Genomic DNA, 13614 nt, shown 5'->3' with positions numbered 1-13614 from the left:
ATTTTTCAATTCCCCTTTATTCTAAAATTCCTGCATTTTTCTAACGTCATGTTCTAGCAAGTTTATACGTCATAAGATTCACTTTGCTAGAAATTAGAAGAAGTTGAGATTATCTTCTTCGTCTTTATTCTCGCTCAAAACAAGTATTACAAATTATTCTTGAATTAGGACATACGGTATGATTTTGCTACACAATTAAATCATAAATATTTATATGATTCTTTTGAAGAATATATATTATAAATTATTTCCTTTGATGTTGTGAATAAATAATTAAAATTTTGAATTAAATAATTAGCAAGAGAAATCCAATTTTATTCTTTTTCAATTTCCTCACATTAGTAATTTTTTTTTTCAAATTGAGAAAACTCTTACGTATACAAATTTGTTAAATAAGAAAAATATTAGTGGTGACAGAAATTAAAAATAAAGCAAAATCGATAATAGTATAATGTTAAATGTCAAATTAGCAAAATATAAAACTTTAAAGTAACAAGGATGAAATAGTAAAAAATAAAATATATTTTACATGGATTGTCATTTTTTTTTGTTACAGTTGTTCTTTTACATATTAAGTTATTTCACTACAGAATAAATATGAATTATCGACAAAAGGTTATAGAGTAAAATTAGTCGCTAATCCTATTTAGGAATGGATTAGCAATGAATTATCCACAAAAAAAATAAAAAATCTTAGCTATTAGCAATTTAGCGATGAAAGTCGTAGTTACGTCCAATTTTTGTGTGGTGTAATTCGCTGTCAAATGAGTTGCGCGTACACTAAACTAGTTATTAATATATGCATAAGCATGGTTAAAGATAAAATTGTCATTGAAGTCCCTAAATGTGGAGAATATTTTTGTAAATAAATATTTTTTTTAAAAAATTATGCAATGCATGTTTATATTTTTAATACACCACACCAAACAATCTATAAGAAATAATTTCAGCACAACTAAGTAAGCCATGTATTGCTAAAACTAAACAAACCCTTAAAACATAAGGGCTGTTTTGCAATTTCCGGAAAGAGAAAAGAAGAAGAAAAACAGGAGGGTATTTTTGTGCATCAACCAAAAGAAATCGAGAATGGGAAATTGCTGAGTCGAATAATCAGTGGGTTCCAAATGGAGAGGCAACAGCAGCGTCGACTCCGGTTGGAGAGGCATGGGCTTAGGCCTAAGCTGAGAGTTGTTTTCAATTCCAGAAAGGTCTTCAGATCTCTCCTCATTGGACTCGCCCTCATCGCCATTCTTCCCCCTATTTACTTCCACTTTCGTCTCCGAACATTCCATCAGGTATATCACCATCATCTTGTTATGTCCCACATCGCTACTACTATGTGCTTGACGTGAGGCTTATATATAGCCTTGGAGTTGGGCTCAGATAGCTAGCTTTTGCTTTGGGTATGCATATGGAAAACACTGGCACTAAATATATTACAACCACTTTATCTCAATGCTTTGCCCCAAGCTAAATCTATTACAATTGAGAAATAATCTTCTATTCCAGTTCTCCTCCAAGAAATAGGATAGATATGTTAAGAGTCCTTTTCCACAAATAAAACCTGGAATTCAGGGCAAACCCTTACAGCTACTTGGTATTTACGTTCCATCTTCGTGATGATTGGTTGACTTCACAGCTGATTATGTTTCTATTATAAAAAAAGTGCTTAATAAAAGGCTGATGGTATTGGTGGATAATGTTTCGCAATTCTTATGGAATCTGGAAATATTTGGTCTGATAATTTTTTCTCCATTCTTTGTACCAATAACTGATATTATCATGCATTTGTTAGAAAAACACGATAGAGTTTGAAGGGGAGAGCATTGTGATGGACATTGTAGACAATTTATTAGTTGTTTTCTCCTCCAAATTTGTAAATCTGTTGAATCCCTTGGCTAGTGCCCTCCATAGTTGTATCACTTACCTACAGTTATTTGCTATTATTTCTACTCTAACAGAGTCTGAAATCCAACATAGAGTTTGTAAATATCTTTCCCCTCTGATAATTAATCACTGTTGAGGCCTACATTTTTTAGTTTAATTTTTCGGGAGATTTGTACGTCGCGGCATATCTTTTTTACAGGTTTGTAGTTCTAACAACTGTTTGTATTTCTGATTGTATGGTGAAGTATTTAATTCTTGCATTTGGTACGATTATTTGTTCCCTAACCTTGCAGAGGAATAATTAAAACATAATTGTGCAGATGCAATCACAGAAATGCAGTTGGCTGCGCAGTATTCCTCTGGTCTGTGCCCATGGTGGTGATTCGTCGAAGGCCTTTCCCAACACTGTAGGCATTCCTTTTCCTTTTGGTTGTGTCATTCTCGGTACATCTTTATTGGCTGATATTGTTCATTCTTAATTGGTTGCAAAATTATTCCCAACTTCATTATTTGGAATTCTGATAATCTTGCTGTTCATGTAGATGGCTGCATACCAAACTGCTCTTAATTCTCAGGCTGACTGCATTGAAGTTGATGTTTCTCGTTCTTCAGATGGCGTGTTGTTTGCCCTCCATGACCGGTATGTGGGTTTAAAACTCAGGGATACAAGTTAGTGACACGCCTACACCTAAAGGTTTAGAATTTGTGACAATACTTAGTCCATGTATGCATTGTGGCGTTAAATGTGGTACCAAAAAGCTTTTAGAAGGTTGACCGACCAAATGTTTCTCCGAAATAAGTATTGCTACTATAAATATTTACTTTGTGCTGGGAGAAAGGTCACTTGATGAAAACAAAAGATGTACCTTATTCAATTTCCAAGAATTCCCATGAGAAACAAAGTTTGAAGTGAATGTCTGTGAATATGAAGTAGAGTCGGACAATGCATGCTGGGCAATGGTTTACCTAGCATGTTTGGAGGCCCATTAAGTTGATATTTTTTACAACATATTAAAATCAAACTTCATTGCATAAATTGTTCTCTACTCGGAATACATGTTTTTTCTGGATTTTCCTTACATATTTTGGGTAATTTGGTTCCACACTTCGTAGTTTAGAGCCATTTCCCGCAAGAAGACAGATGGGACATATTTTATGACATTCATTTGGAATTTTATGATAAACAATTGTTTCTCACTGTTTTAGTCGTCTGGAGCATTGATTTTCACATGTCGCAGGCAGGGATTTGCAACGGATAACTGGGACCAACAATTCTAAAGTTTCATACCTTAGCTCAAAGGAGGTGGGAACTGATAGTTGTTAAATATTTGATTGGCCGAAGCAAATAGTAGATCCTCATTTTTCCATGCATTTAAAAAATTTGATTTACTAATACCTCGTACTTTAATTGCTCTATTGCATTTTTTATTTTTCTTCCGTTCAACAAACTGGCATACATCACAGCACATATTAGAGTAGAAGTTGAATGAGATCGTCTTTTTCTGAATTTGTAGATTAAAGAGCTAGATGCAGTTCATCAGCTTAAGTTGGAGCATCATGATCTAACTGTTCCAACACTTGAAGATGCATTAAAGGTACTTGTGAGATCCAAGAGTGTCCTCTCGCTTTATGCCCCCTCTTTCATCTACTCTTTCAAGAAAATAAAAGTAACTATTTTATCTCCCACTAGTGTGTAATATTTGTGGCAGCTATTAGAGATGTTCATCTTGTCCATTGAATTCATTATTATAACTATGTAATACCTGCATGAAATTCCTTTTATGGTTTCCAGAAAAAAGGCTTTTTCACTATTTATTTAATAACTTGGCTTGTCATTTCCTGTAGTTGATAGCAGGTTCCGTCCGGCAAGTAATTCTTGATATAAAAGTTGGTCCCCCGTCATATGAGAAAGAATTTGCAAAGGATCTTCTTTCTGTTGTAAGTCTATTAGTCTCATTCTTCCAAATAGTTACCGTACTGGCCACAAAATTTTCTTGAACATGTATGATATGGTTTCTCTTGTTGGTGAAAACATTAGCCTAGTTGTGAATCTATAACGGTTACTTGCAACCCAGCCGTAACCCCAAGAAGCTCATTTTTACTTCACTTCTTTCTTCTTCTGTTTTTTCTCCTTTCTTTTGAGCGGGAAAAGAAGACGAAGAAGTTCATTTCTACTTCTTCTGTAGGAGCAGCTGATGGAGACATATACTGTGGTCTGTATTATTACCTTTTACTTGGGAGTAGGAGAAATTTCATGCTTTCTTATGGATTTCATCCCACTAGAACGTCAAGAGTTTTGGTAGTCACCATGCATGATCAGCTTGCCTGTAACTGGGAGTTAATTAACATTCTGGCTAGAGAGAACACACGCAAGCTGAAGTTCAATGTCTTATCTCTCTTAGCCTTTTGGTGCAACATGTAGAATGTATATATGATGAAGATAGCTTTTTAGAGTTTCTCAGAGTAGGGTAGGTAAGAACTGAGTTTCTGGAAGGTTCCTGCAATATGGAAATTGAAAGACTTGTAAGGATCCTGGTTTAACCATCGCACAATCTTTGTCCTTCTTTTGTTTATATAAAATGCTCACTTATGAATACAAGTTAATTAACATTCTAGCTTCTGAAGACAGCTAATTAGTTACTTGTTTTTCTAAAAGAAAAGACAGCTAGTACATGCTTAAGTGCTGTTATTGGTAATGGATTAATGGATGGTGTATGACACTGACTGTGTTGTCTAGAATTGCAACTTAAATGTATGTTATCTGACGTGGCTGAGGTTTGTGCCAGTGCTCTCACTCTCTTATTAAACTTTTACAGGTTGACAATACAGGCTGTAAGAATTGCCTTGTATGGGCTAAAAGTGACAGTTTTTCAAGAGACGTGATGAAACTGTCATCAGATGTTATGGTAATAGCCAGATTTCTTCTTCTGTCTTGAATTGCACAACTTCTCATTTCCTTGCATGTCAACCATTTTAAAAGTGACTTAGGAGACTGATCCGTGCTGATGCTTTTGCTTGGTCCTGCAAATAGAGGAAACTGTATCTAAAATTTCATGTTCTTGACATTATTTTGCTAAATTTCCCTTTAACCTTGAAACAATGCTGGGTCAGCTCAATTCAGCCGTACTTGTACCCTGAGTGAGGCAAGATAGGCGGCAATCCGAGGAACAAGTTTAATGAGTTTCTAAGCTTCTTTTGAGTGTTTGCTGTGGTTGCTTTCTGTATAGCTTATACTAAATCAGACACTTTTTGCATGGTGTCTATTGGTTTTCCCAGTGTTGTGACAGGCGAGCGCCATCTCGCCAAAGGCGAGAGGCGTGGCGAGGCGTGGCTCTGCCGCCTTTTAGGGCTGTGGTGAGCTCACCTTCAAAAGGCGCGCCAAAGGTGCTAATGGCGCCGAGGCGAGGCGACAGTGGGTATTTAAAATAAAAAAGCAATTAAAAGTTGAAGACTTAAATGAAAACAACAGCTAGGGTTTTTTTGCCTTCTCCTCTCTTCTCCTTCAAGCTTTTCAGGTACGCTCTCTTTCTCCTTCTTCTTCTTTCTTCCTCCTCTGTTTTCTTCTTCTGTTCTTCTTTTTTTCCGGCGACTCTGTTTCCGGCGACTTCTGCAATTTTTATTTTTTTCCTTCTTCTATTCTCTTCTTTTTCTGTTTTTTCTCCTCTGTTTTATTGTCCTCTTTTTTTTTTTCTTTTTCTAATTTCTCCTCTGTTTTTTTTTTTCTCAACTGCCAGTGAGGCAGTGACTGTTTTTTCTCCTCTGTTTTTTTTTTGTTCAATAATTATTGAGTCATTGACTTATTCAAGTTCTAAACTTTTAGTATCTATTATCTACTTTTAATTTTTAAATTGAAATATTTGCTAATATGTTATTGCTAGTGAGATTTTGATTATTTATATATGCAATTAAATATTTATTTATTTGGTATTTATTGGCGCCGCACTTCAAAAAGGCGAGCGCCTCGCCGCTCGCCTCGCCTTAAGGCGAGGCAGGCCCTTGTTGCCTTTTGTCGCCGCGCGCCGTCCAAAACACTGGGTTTTCCTTAAAATTGTACTCTCTCCGTTCCAAATTAGGTGTCTCAGTTGGTTTAGACACAACTATTAAGGGCAAAATTGGATTCTATCTTAGCTGTATGAAGACCCCAGAGGGGGGGGGGGGGGGGGGGGGTTGTGTTTCCAAAAGTGAGTTAAAGTTGATTTCTTGAAAAAATTGAGTATCTTTAGAACGGAAGTGGGTCCAATAGTGCCTGTTTGATAATAGCATGACACAAAAGTATTGACAATGAGAGAAAAAGCCTCCATGAAAGTGGAGTTGATTTTTGGACAACTGAAAGTAGAAATTAACACATTTGCTGGCCTAATGCTTAAAACTAAAACAGTAGCTTGACTAGCATACACTAAATTTGCTGTTGGTTTACCAACTCATGTTACATCATAAAATTTGCTGGCTCAAGTGTTATTCCTATATATTCCGTTCTAGATAAGTTGAACTGATCGTAGCTTGTTTTATGTGAGGGTGATGTTTGGTGGTCTGCAGGTAGGTTACACTGTCATGATAGACCTTTCAACAGGAACTAGAATGAAGCTATTAAGAATGAGAGGTGCTGCGGTTGTTGGTGTTTACCATCCTTTAATTGATGAGAATCTCATGAAAATCCTCCACGGGTATGAAGTTAATCCGTTTTGTGGTCCATACATGCATCATAACAGCACTTGTTTTTGGTGCACAAATGCAGTTATCTTCTTGTGATTTATCCTTTTCTTAATTGCAACAGGAGGAATAAAAAGGTTTATGCATGGACTGTTGATGATGAGGACTCAATGAAGAAAATGTTGTTTGAGCGGGTGGATGCTATTGTTACAAGCAATCCATCTTTACTTCAACGCCTTATGCAAGACGTGAGGACACAATGCCTCGAGGAAGGTTTTTCTTTGTCCCCTTGAGGACAAGCTATATTTTTTGAAGAGATAGATAAACCCAAAAAAATTGGCTCTGCAAGTGAAATGAGAAAAGTAAACCCAAGGCATGCAACCGGGAAATCAGTCTCGGTTTTATAAATGCAAGAAATTATTTTGTTTAAATAGTTGGTTTTAGAAGACAAAAAAGAAGGATGAACACAGGATAACAACACCAATCAGCTAACAGATACATCATTAAGTGTTCTTTTCTCGCTTTATCAGCTTTACATGTTGGAATAGCGCCATATTTGCCAGCTACAAGTGGATAGATGAAATATATCACAAAATTGAAGCTTTAGGAGCAATTGTCGATAGCTATGGTTAAAAGGGCTTCGTGAAATGTTACTGTTAGATTATTCGTAGTCTAGCAATTTGGAGTTCACAAATGAAGAAGGGTGGCAATATTATTAGTCCCTGACAGACTGGGCCTTAGATCAGCCAGTATTATCTTCTGTAGAGGAGATGATTGTTGTTGTACTACTATGGTGTTTATGTGCTACTTCTTGGCAAGATATGCCCTTGTTTTCTAGTTCGTCGTTTTATCAGCTTGATTGTTGGGAAGACTATGTTTTATCTATCGGTTCCTCTTTTATTCCCAAGTAGCGGCTGAACAACTTTTGTGGACAGGGTTTAACTTTTATGCTTGACAATACTATCAATATATTTTAACATATGTAGCAGGTTACTTGTTCTATCTTTCAGTTTACTAATCCCACTTGTTATGAATAGTTTACTTGTTATTTTTTGGTGATTTGATACTATAAACATAAAAGGATGCCCCCTTCCCCTTCCCCTCTGCTGCCGCCGCCTCCAAACAACTCATAGATGTTTAAACATTTTTTGGTTGTTTTAACTAAACAAATTAGACTGTTTAAAAAAATTCCCAGAATATCCAAATAACTTTCTGGTTGTTTGCGCTAAACAAACTGAGATTGTTTAAAGTTAATCTCAAGTTGTTAAAACAATGTTTAGGAAATATTTTTCACAAATTTTCTCCACAAATACAAAATCAAGAAGAAATATGAAAGACGGGGACGAAAAGAAGGAAGGAGAAGATAAGAAAGGATGAAGGGTGTGATCGGTATGGAGGAAAAATTTTCCGGAAAATGTTTTTCAATTTTTTCATGTTCGTTTGGTAAAAAAGATTGAAAAATATTTTATTTAGGAAAACAATTTCCTTAAAAATGAGAAAAATGACTTCTCTAGTGAAAGTAGGAAAAACAAGTCCCACAAGTGACATTCCACCAACCACCCCACCACCACCCCCACCATCCCAGCTCCCCGCCACCCCCACCACCACCCAACTCACCCCCTTCAATTTTTTTTTTTTTGGTTTTCTACACCAACCCCCCCCCCCCCCCCCCCCAAAAAAAAATTTAAATTTTTTGAAAAGTTTTTTTGGTTTTCTATACCACCCACCCACCTCCCCCTCCCGAATTTTTGATTTCATATATTTTATTTTACTTTTACAAAAAATTTCTAAAAAATGGAAAGTTTGCGTGGTTAAATTTGGTGTGAGGTGGGTGGGTGGTGGTGAGGGGGTAGTGGGTGGAGCGGTTGTTAGGTGTAGGGTTGGCTTGGGTGGTGGTGGGGGTAGGGTGGGTGAAGATGAAAGGCGTTCGAGGGTGGTGGTCGGGTGGGAGCGGGAGTGGGATTTGGATTGGGGGTGGCTGGGGTGGGTGGTGGGTGTGGGGTGTGGTGTAGGGTGGTGGGGTTGGTAGGGCTTGAGTGGGTATTTTCCGAAGAATGTTTTCTACTAACCAACCGAGCATGATAAAATAAGTAAGAAACTCACTTATTTTTCACTACCCAACCAAACATGAGAAAACAAGTAAAAATTCACTTATTTTTCAAAAACACATTTTCCGTGGAAAATATTTTCCTCCATACCGAACACACCCGAAGACGAAAACACATAAAAGAGAAGGAAGAAGATAAAGGAGGAAGATAGGGAACCAAAAAATTAAAATTTGAATATATGGAAGTAGGTTATATGAAATTTTCAGATGTTTTAATGCTTATCCCCAATATTTTAGAAATATAATCAAATGCTCAACTCACTTAATTACCTTTTATTTAGGGGGGAAAGGCATAAGTACCCCATGAACTATACCTGCAGTCACAGGGACACACTTTACCTTTACGAGGGTCTTACCCCTCTAAAAAAAAAACTGTATTTTTTTACACCTTATGTGTTGACATGGACCTAAACTCCAATTACATCAAAAGCGGTGTATACACGTGTTTTTTCATGAGCAGTGAGCCCCATCCCATTCCCTTTTCCCTTTAATTTCTTTACATGATCATAATTAACTAGTCAAAAAATTTCTTCAATTTTTTTGACCTTTTGGATCCTTTAAGAAAATCACCCCTAAACCTAAATTTCTTCTTTAAATTTGGCCCGAAATATGATGAAATCAAAATTATTGGATACTGATTGTTTGAAAGCTAAACTTGCGTTATAACATGGCTCAAAAAAACAAAAAAAATAGAAGTCATTGTTAGGGTTTGAAGAGGAAACTTGAAAATTGATTTTGTTGATTCAGTATTTGTTTGAAGAAATTGGTGGCTGGGATTTGTTCACGGAGTTGTAGGGAAGTTGTGTCTCAAAATTAAGCTAATCTGATTGAGTATTGGAAGAGATTGAAAAAAAAAATTGAGCTTCTTCTTTGGAGAAGATGATGAAGCAGAAATTGTAGATTTACACAAATTGCCACATTTTAGAAATGACCAAAATCTGCCACCATTTTGCATTTAACAATTTTTATGCCAATAACCAATTTCAATCTTCGAACCATGTAGAAATCAGAAACCAAAATTCGATTTGAAGATTGAGTTCGAACTATTTGGCTCCTCCCCCGAAAATTAATTCTATTTCTAAGAATTAAAAAATAATAAAATTTGATTCTATTTCACAAAGAAAGAAAGGAAATATATTAAAAAAATACCAGCTTAAATTTTAATGTTAACTAATTATGTGTATTAATTATTTATAAAGCGTCTAGTTAAAAAAGGACATGTGTCCACATTAATCAGAAATTTAACCTATTTTTCGCCTCTCACATGCCTTCAAGAGAGTGAGCACTCTCTGTGCCACCTCAGCACCTAAGGATGTATTTATTACACTTTAAAAAAATTGGGGGTGGGGGGAAGGTCAATAGGACCCTATAAAGCTAAAATGTGTCCTTAAAACTACGGGTATAGTTCAAGGGGTGAACTTATGCCTTTTCCCTTTATTTAGTCAAAATCTCTGACCCTCTTTTTAAGACTCAAGAGGTTTTTGCCCTATTCACCCTATCTTAGCGTGTAACATTAAACTCTTCTAAAAAATGGGTCTACATTGTGAAAGATTCTTTACTCAATAAAATTACAATCAAATTAAAAAGTAAAGGCAAAAAATTGAATTAGGCACCTTCCTTATTGTAACGACCCGTTAGGTGCTTTCGTGTTTCTGCCTATTTTGCCCTTATGAAACTGCCTTTTTGCTTGTTTTGGGAATTTGCTAAGTTAAGTAACCTTTAAGTGTTAGGTTGACCTTAGGCATCTTCGGGAGAAATTGCGTCTTTTGGGATTTTCGTTGGTTCCATTAGCTTCGGGATATTGAATATAGGGTATTTGAGTGTTTGGTTCAGTTCCCGAGGGTCTTGGGGGCGTTTTTGGTCATTTAGTTGGAAAGTTGGTTTTTGCCCGTTCGGGGTTGACTTGGTCAACGAGACCTCTTTTGGAAATTCCGAGTGCGCAAGTGAGTTCGTAGCGTGTTTTTAGATGTATCTGCATATTTGGTTTGTCTCGGGGAGGTTCTGGGAGAGTCTCGGGATTTCGGGTGTTGAGAGTCAAAAAGCAGATTTTTCTGGTTTCTGATGTTCGCGCGAACGGGGTCCCGCCCCTGCGGACACTCTCCGGCGAGAGGAGGCCCACAGGAGCAAAGGACTGCAGGATTGGTCTTGGTCCGCCCCTGTGAAGGAATTCCCGCAAGTGCGTGTGCGTAGCATCGGGCTGAGATCTGCCGCTGCGAGCTTTGGTTACTTTAGGGAAATGTGCAGTGGCGAGGTCTCTTCTGCCGGTGCGAGCTTAGGTGCACAGATCGCTGAACAGATTGTGATTTTTAGTATCTTCTTCCTTTAGACTTCCATTCGAAAACCCCTAAGTTTGAGAGCATTTTTTGGAGGAGAATTGAAGGCAATTCAAGGAAGAATCATTGGGTAAGTGTCCTAACTTGGTTTTATGACTATTTCATGATTTCGACCCTATAACCCATGCTTAGAATGTTGATTTTAAGAGGTTAATTTGAAGGGTTTGGGAACCCAACTTGAGAATTGGGGGTTTTAGAAATTGAGTAGGAATTAGGGATTGTTATTGGATGATTTTCAGTTTATGGGTTATATTGAGTATGAGGATCATGATTCTAGGTTCAATTTACTGTTTTGCCCTTTTGGGTTCGGAATCCTAATTTTAGGGCAAAATCTAGGGTTTTGGATTATGTAGCAATATGAGTATTGATAGACTCGTACTCTAACGAATAACCCTTATTTGAATAGACTATGTTCGTTTGGAGACTATTCGGAGTGGCAAGAGGGCGTCATGACTTGAGTTTCGGCAGTCCAGGCATGTTGAGACCTTGAACTCTTTCTTGAATGTGTGTTGGCTAAAATGAACCTAATAAGATGGATTTGGGGCGAATTAAGGGGGTTCCGACACTTGTGAGGTGACAAGCACTAGTATCGGATACCGGTCATCATGTTATAGGTATTTGTGCAATTTCAATTGTATAGTTGGTCTGAATGGAATGCTTTGAGCACTACTTGATAGAATAGTATGATCCGTTGGGATCCGTGATTGGGGTCCGATGCCCGTACTTTATGTCTCTTATTATTATTGCATGTCCTATCTGTTGTGCGTGCATATCACTCATATATCCTCGTTGAATTGAAAGAAAGTAAAAGGTGAAGCCTTTATGATATTGAGAACATAAGAATGGATTTCATGCTTTTGTACTTGTTCTTGACTTGATGCATGCCATATTCATACTTTTCATGTATCCATGCATATGCTTTTGGGATATGATGGTGAGTCCGATGGGATCTTGTTCTGGATGAGTGATGAAGTTTTGGCACGTTATATTGGTAATTGAGCCAGGTTGGCTATGAGATAAGTTATTGATATAAAGCGATTGAGGCCGTGATCCGAGGAAATTACCGGAGCGGCGATATATGGGCCTCATGAGCCCCCCATGGGTCACGATTCGTTAATATTCGAACGTGTGTATATCGGGAAGTGGAAACAAAGGCCTTGCATTGCATTTGCATATCATTCATCCATTTTCTCTATATTGTTGTGGTGATTATTGGTACTATTTTGTCTTGTCTTGAAAATCTATCTGTTACGTGGGTTTAGTTGTTATTATGACCGTCTTGTATTTGGACTAATCAAGGACAAGTATGGTTGTGATGTCGAAGACCAACCCTCATCTCCATTCCCGAAAGGGTCGGTCAATGATGCATGCTGAGTACCCGTTGTTTAGTGTACTCACGCTACACTTGCTGCACCTTTTTGTGTTCAAACTCGATCCCTAGCACGAGTGGAGGCCGCGACTACCAGGCTCCCCTCTAGAGCGTTGATTGAGAGGCCGGGGTGAGCTCCTTGGATTCGGGATAGCTCCGGATTCTTCTTATCCTTTATTTTTTGTCTTCTTCATTTTAGACAGTTTCCTTATGTATCAGACTATTTATTCTCTTAGTAGTCCTTGTATTATGGTGACATCGAATTTTGGGGAAAGATTGTAATAATTACTTAAGTATTTCTATTTAATATTGTTAAGACTTGAAAATGACTTGTATGCTTATTTCCGCTTATCTTGGGCTGTTAATGGTTGGTGTTGTCTTACTAGTACGGTGGGACTAGCGCCATCACGACTTGGTAGATTAGGTCGTGAAAAATTGGTATCAGAGCCTTAGGTTAATTGATCTCACCAATTCAAGGACAATGTCTATTAGAGTCTCGCGGATGGGTACAAAGATCTCCGTACTTATCCTCGAGTGGCTATAGGATATTTAGGAAAATTCTCATATTTTGTTCCTTATCATGCGTAATTACTTCTAATGTGTTATGAGACTTCTTTGTTTCATTCCCTCATAGATGGTGAGAACACGGTCAGCAGCAGTAGGTGGTCAGGGTCCAGTACCAGCTCCCGTACCTGCTCCTCGAGCCGTTAGGGGAGGTAGGGCAGGAGGTAGAGGTCGAGGCTGGGCTGGAGCCCGTGTTGCTAGAGCTCCCACAGCTGCTCATGATCCTGTCCGTGAGGCATCTCCCGAGCCAGAGGGCGGTGACTGGGTCGTGGGTGAGATACCCGTGGAGGTACCTGGTCAAGCTCTCCCAGTTCCCGCCGCTGCAGAGTTTCCTCAAGATGCTATGGCTCCCCTTTTCGGTTACTTTGATTGGATGTCTCAGGCAGGCATGATCCCGACTGTTTCTGAGGGATCCCAGACTCGGGTAGAAGCACAGATCCTGAGCAGGTAGCCGTAAGTTTTAGGACTCTAGGAATGCGGCCAGTCGCCGCTGTGGCCCCTCAGGCTCTTTGAGCCCCAGTTGCAGGTGTTGTTACTCCGGGTATAGCTCTTCCGGGTATTGTTGCACGGCCAGCGATTCAGCCTACTGTGACTGTTGATGAGCAGAAGAGATGGGACAAGTTTGACAAGATGAAGCCGCAAACTTATGATGGACATCCAAATGTTGATGCTTATGAGTTCTTGGTTAGCTGTCACGAGAGATT

At 38.1% G+C, this 13614-nt stretch overlaps 1 protein-coding gene across 3 annotated transcripts; it reads left to right on the top strand.

Annotated features, from left to right (window-relative positions):
* The first annotated feature begins 1025 nt into the window (after nt 1-1025).
* LOC132606193 (glycerophosphodiester phosphodiesterase GDPD4) lies at nt 1026-7537 on the top strand. 3 transcript variants are annotated; one of them, XR_009569632.1, is made up of 9 exons: nt 1026-1295; nt 2208-2294; nt 2430-2527; nt 3130-3190; nt 3402-3482; nt 3733-3825; nt 4704-4793; nt 5164-5402; nt 6424-6552. XR_009569632.1 is itself a non-coding variant. In XM_060319580.1 (9 exons), the coding sequence occupies exons 1-9, from the start codon at nt 1125-1127 to the stop codon at nt 6828-6830; spliced, it is 978 nt and encodes a 325-aa protein (XP_060175563.1). In that variant the 5' UTR covers nt 1039-1124; the 3' UTR covers nt 6831-7537. The 3 variants fall into 3 exon arrangements, 2 of the variants coding, with proteins under 2 accessions (XP_060175564.1, XP_060175563.1); XM_060319580.1 differs by lacking the exon at nt 5164-5402 and adding an exon at nt 6662-7537 and having other exon boundaries at nt 1039-1295; nt 6424-6551; XM_060319581.1 differs by having other exon boundaries at nt 5164-6544.
* Nucleotides 7538-13614: the final 6077 nt, after the last annotated feature.

This window comes from Lycium barbarum, chromosome 8 (assembly GCF_019175385.1).
Source record: "Lycium barbarum isolate Lr01 chromosome 8, ASM1917538v2, whole genome shotgun sequence".
NCBI lineage: Eukaryota > Viridiplantae > Streptophyta > Magnoliopsida > Solanales > Solanaceae > Lycium > Lycium barbarum.
This window is presented reverse-complemented; position numbering and strand designations above follow the sequence as displayed.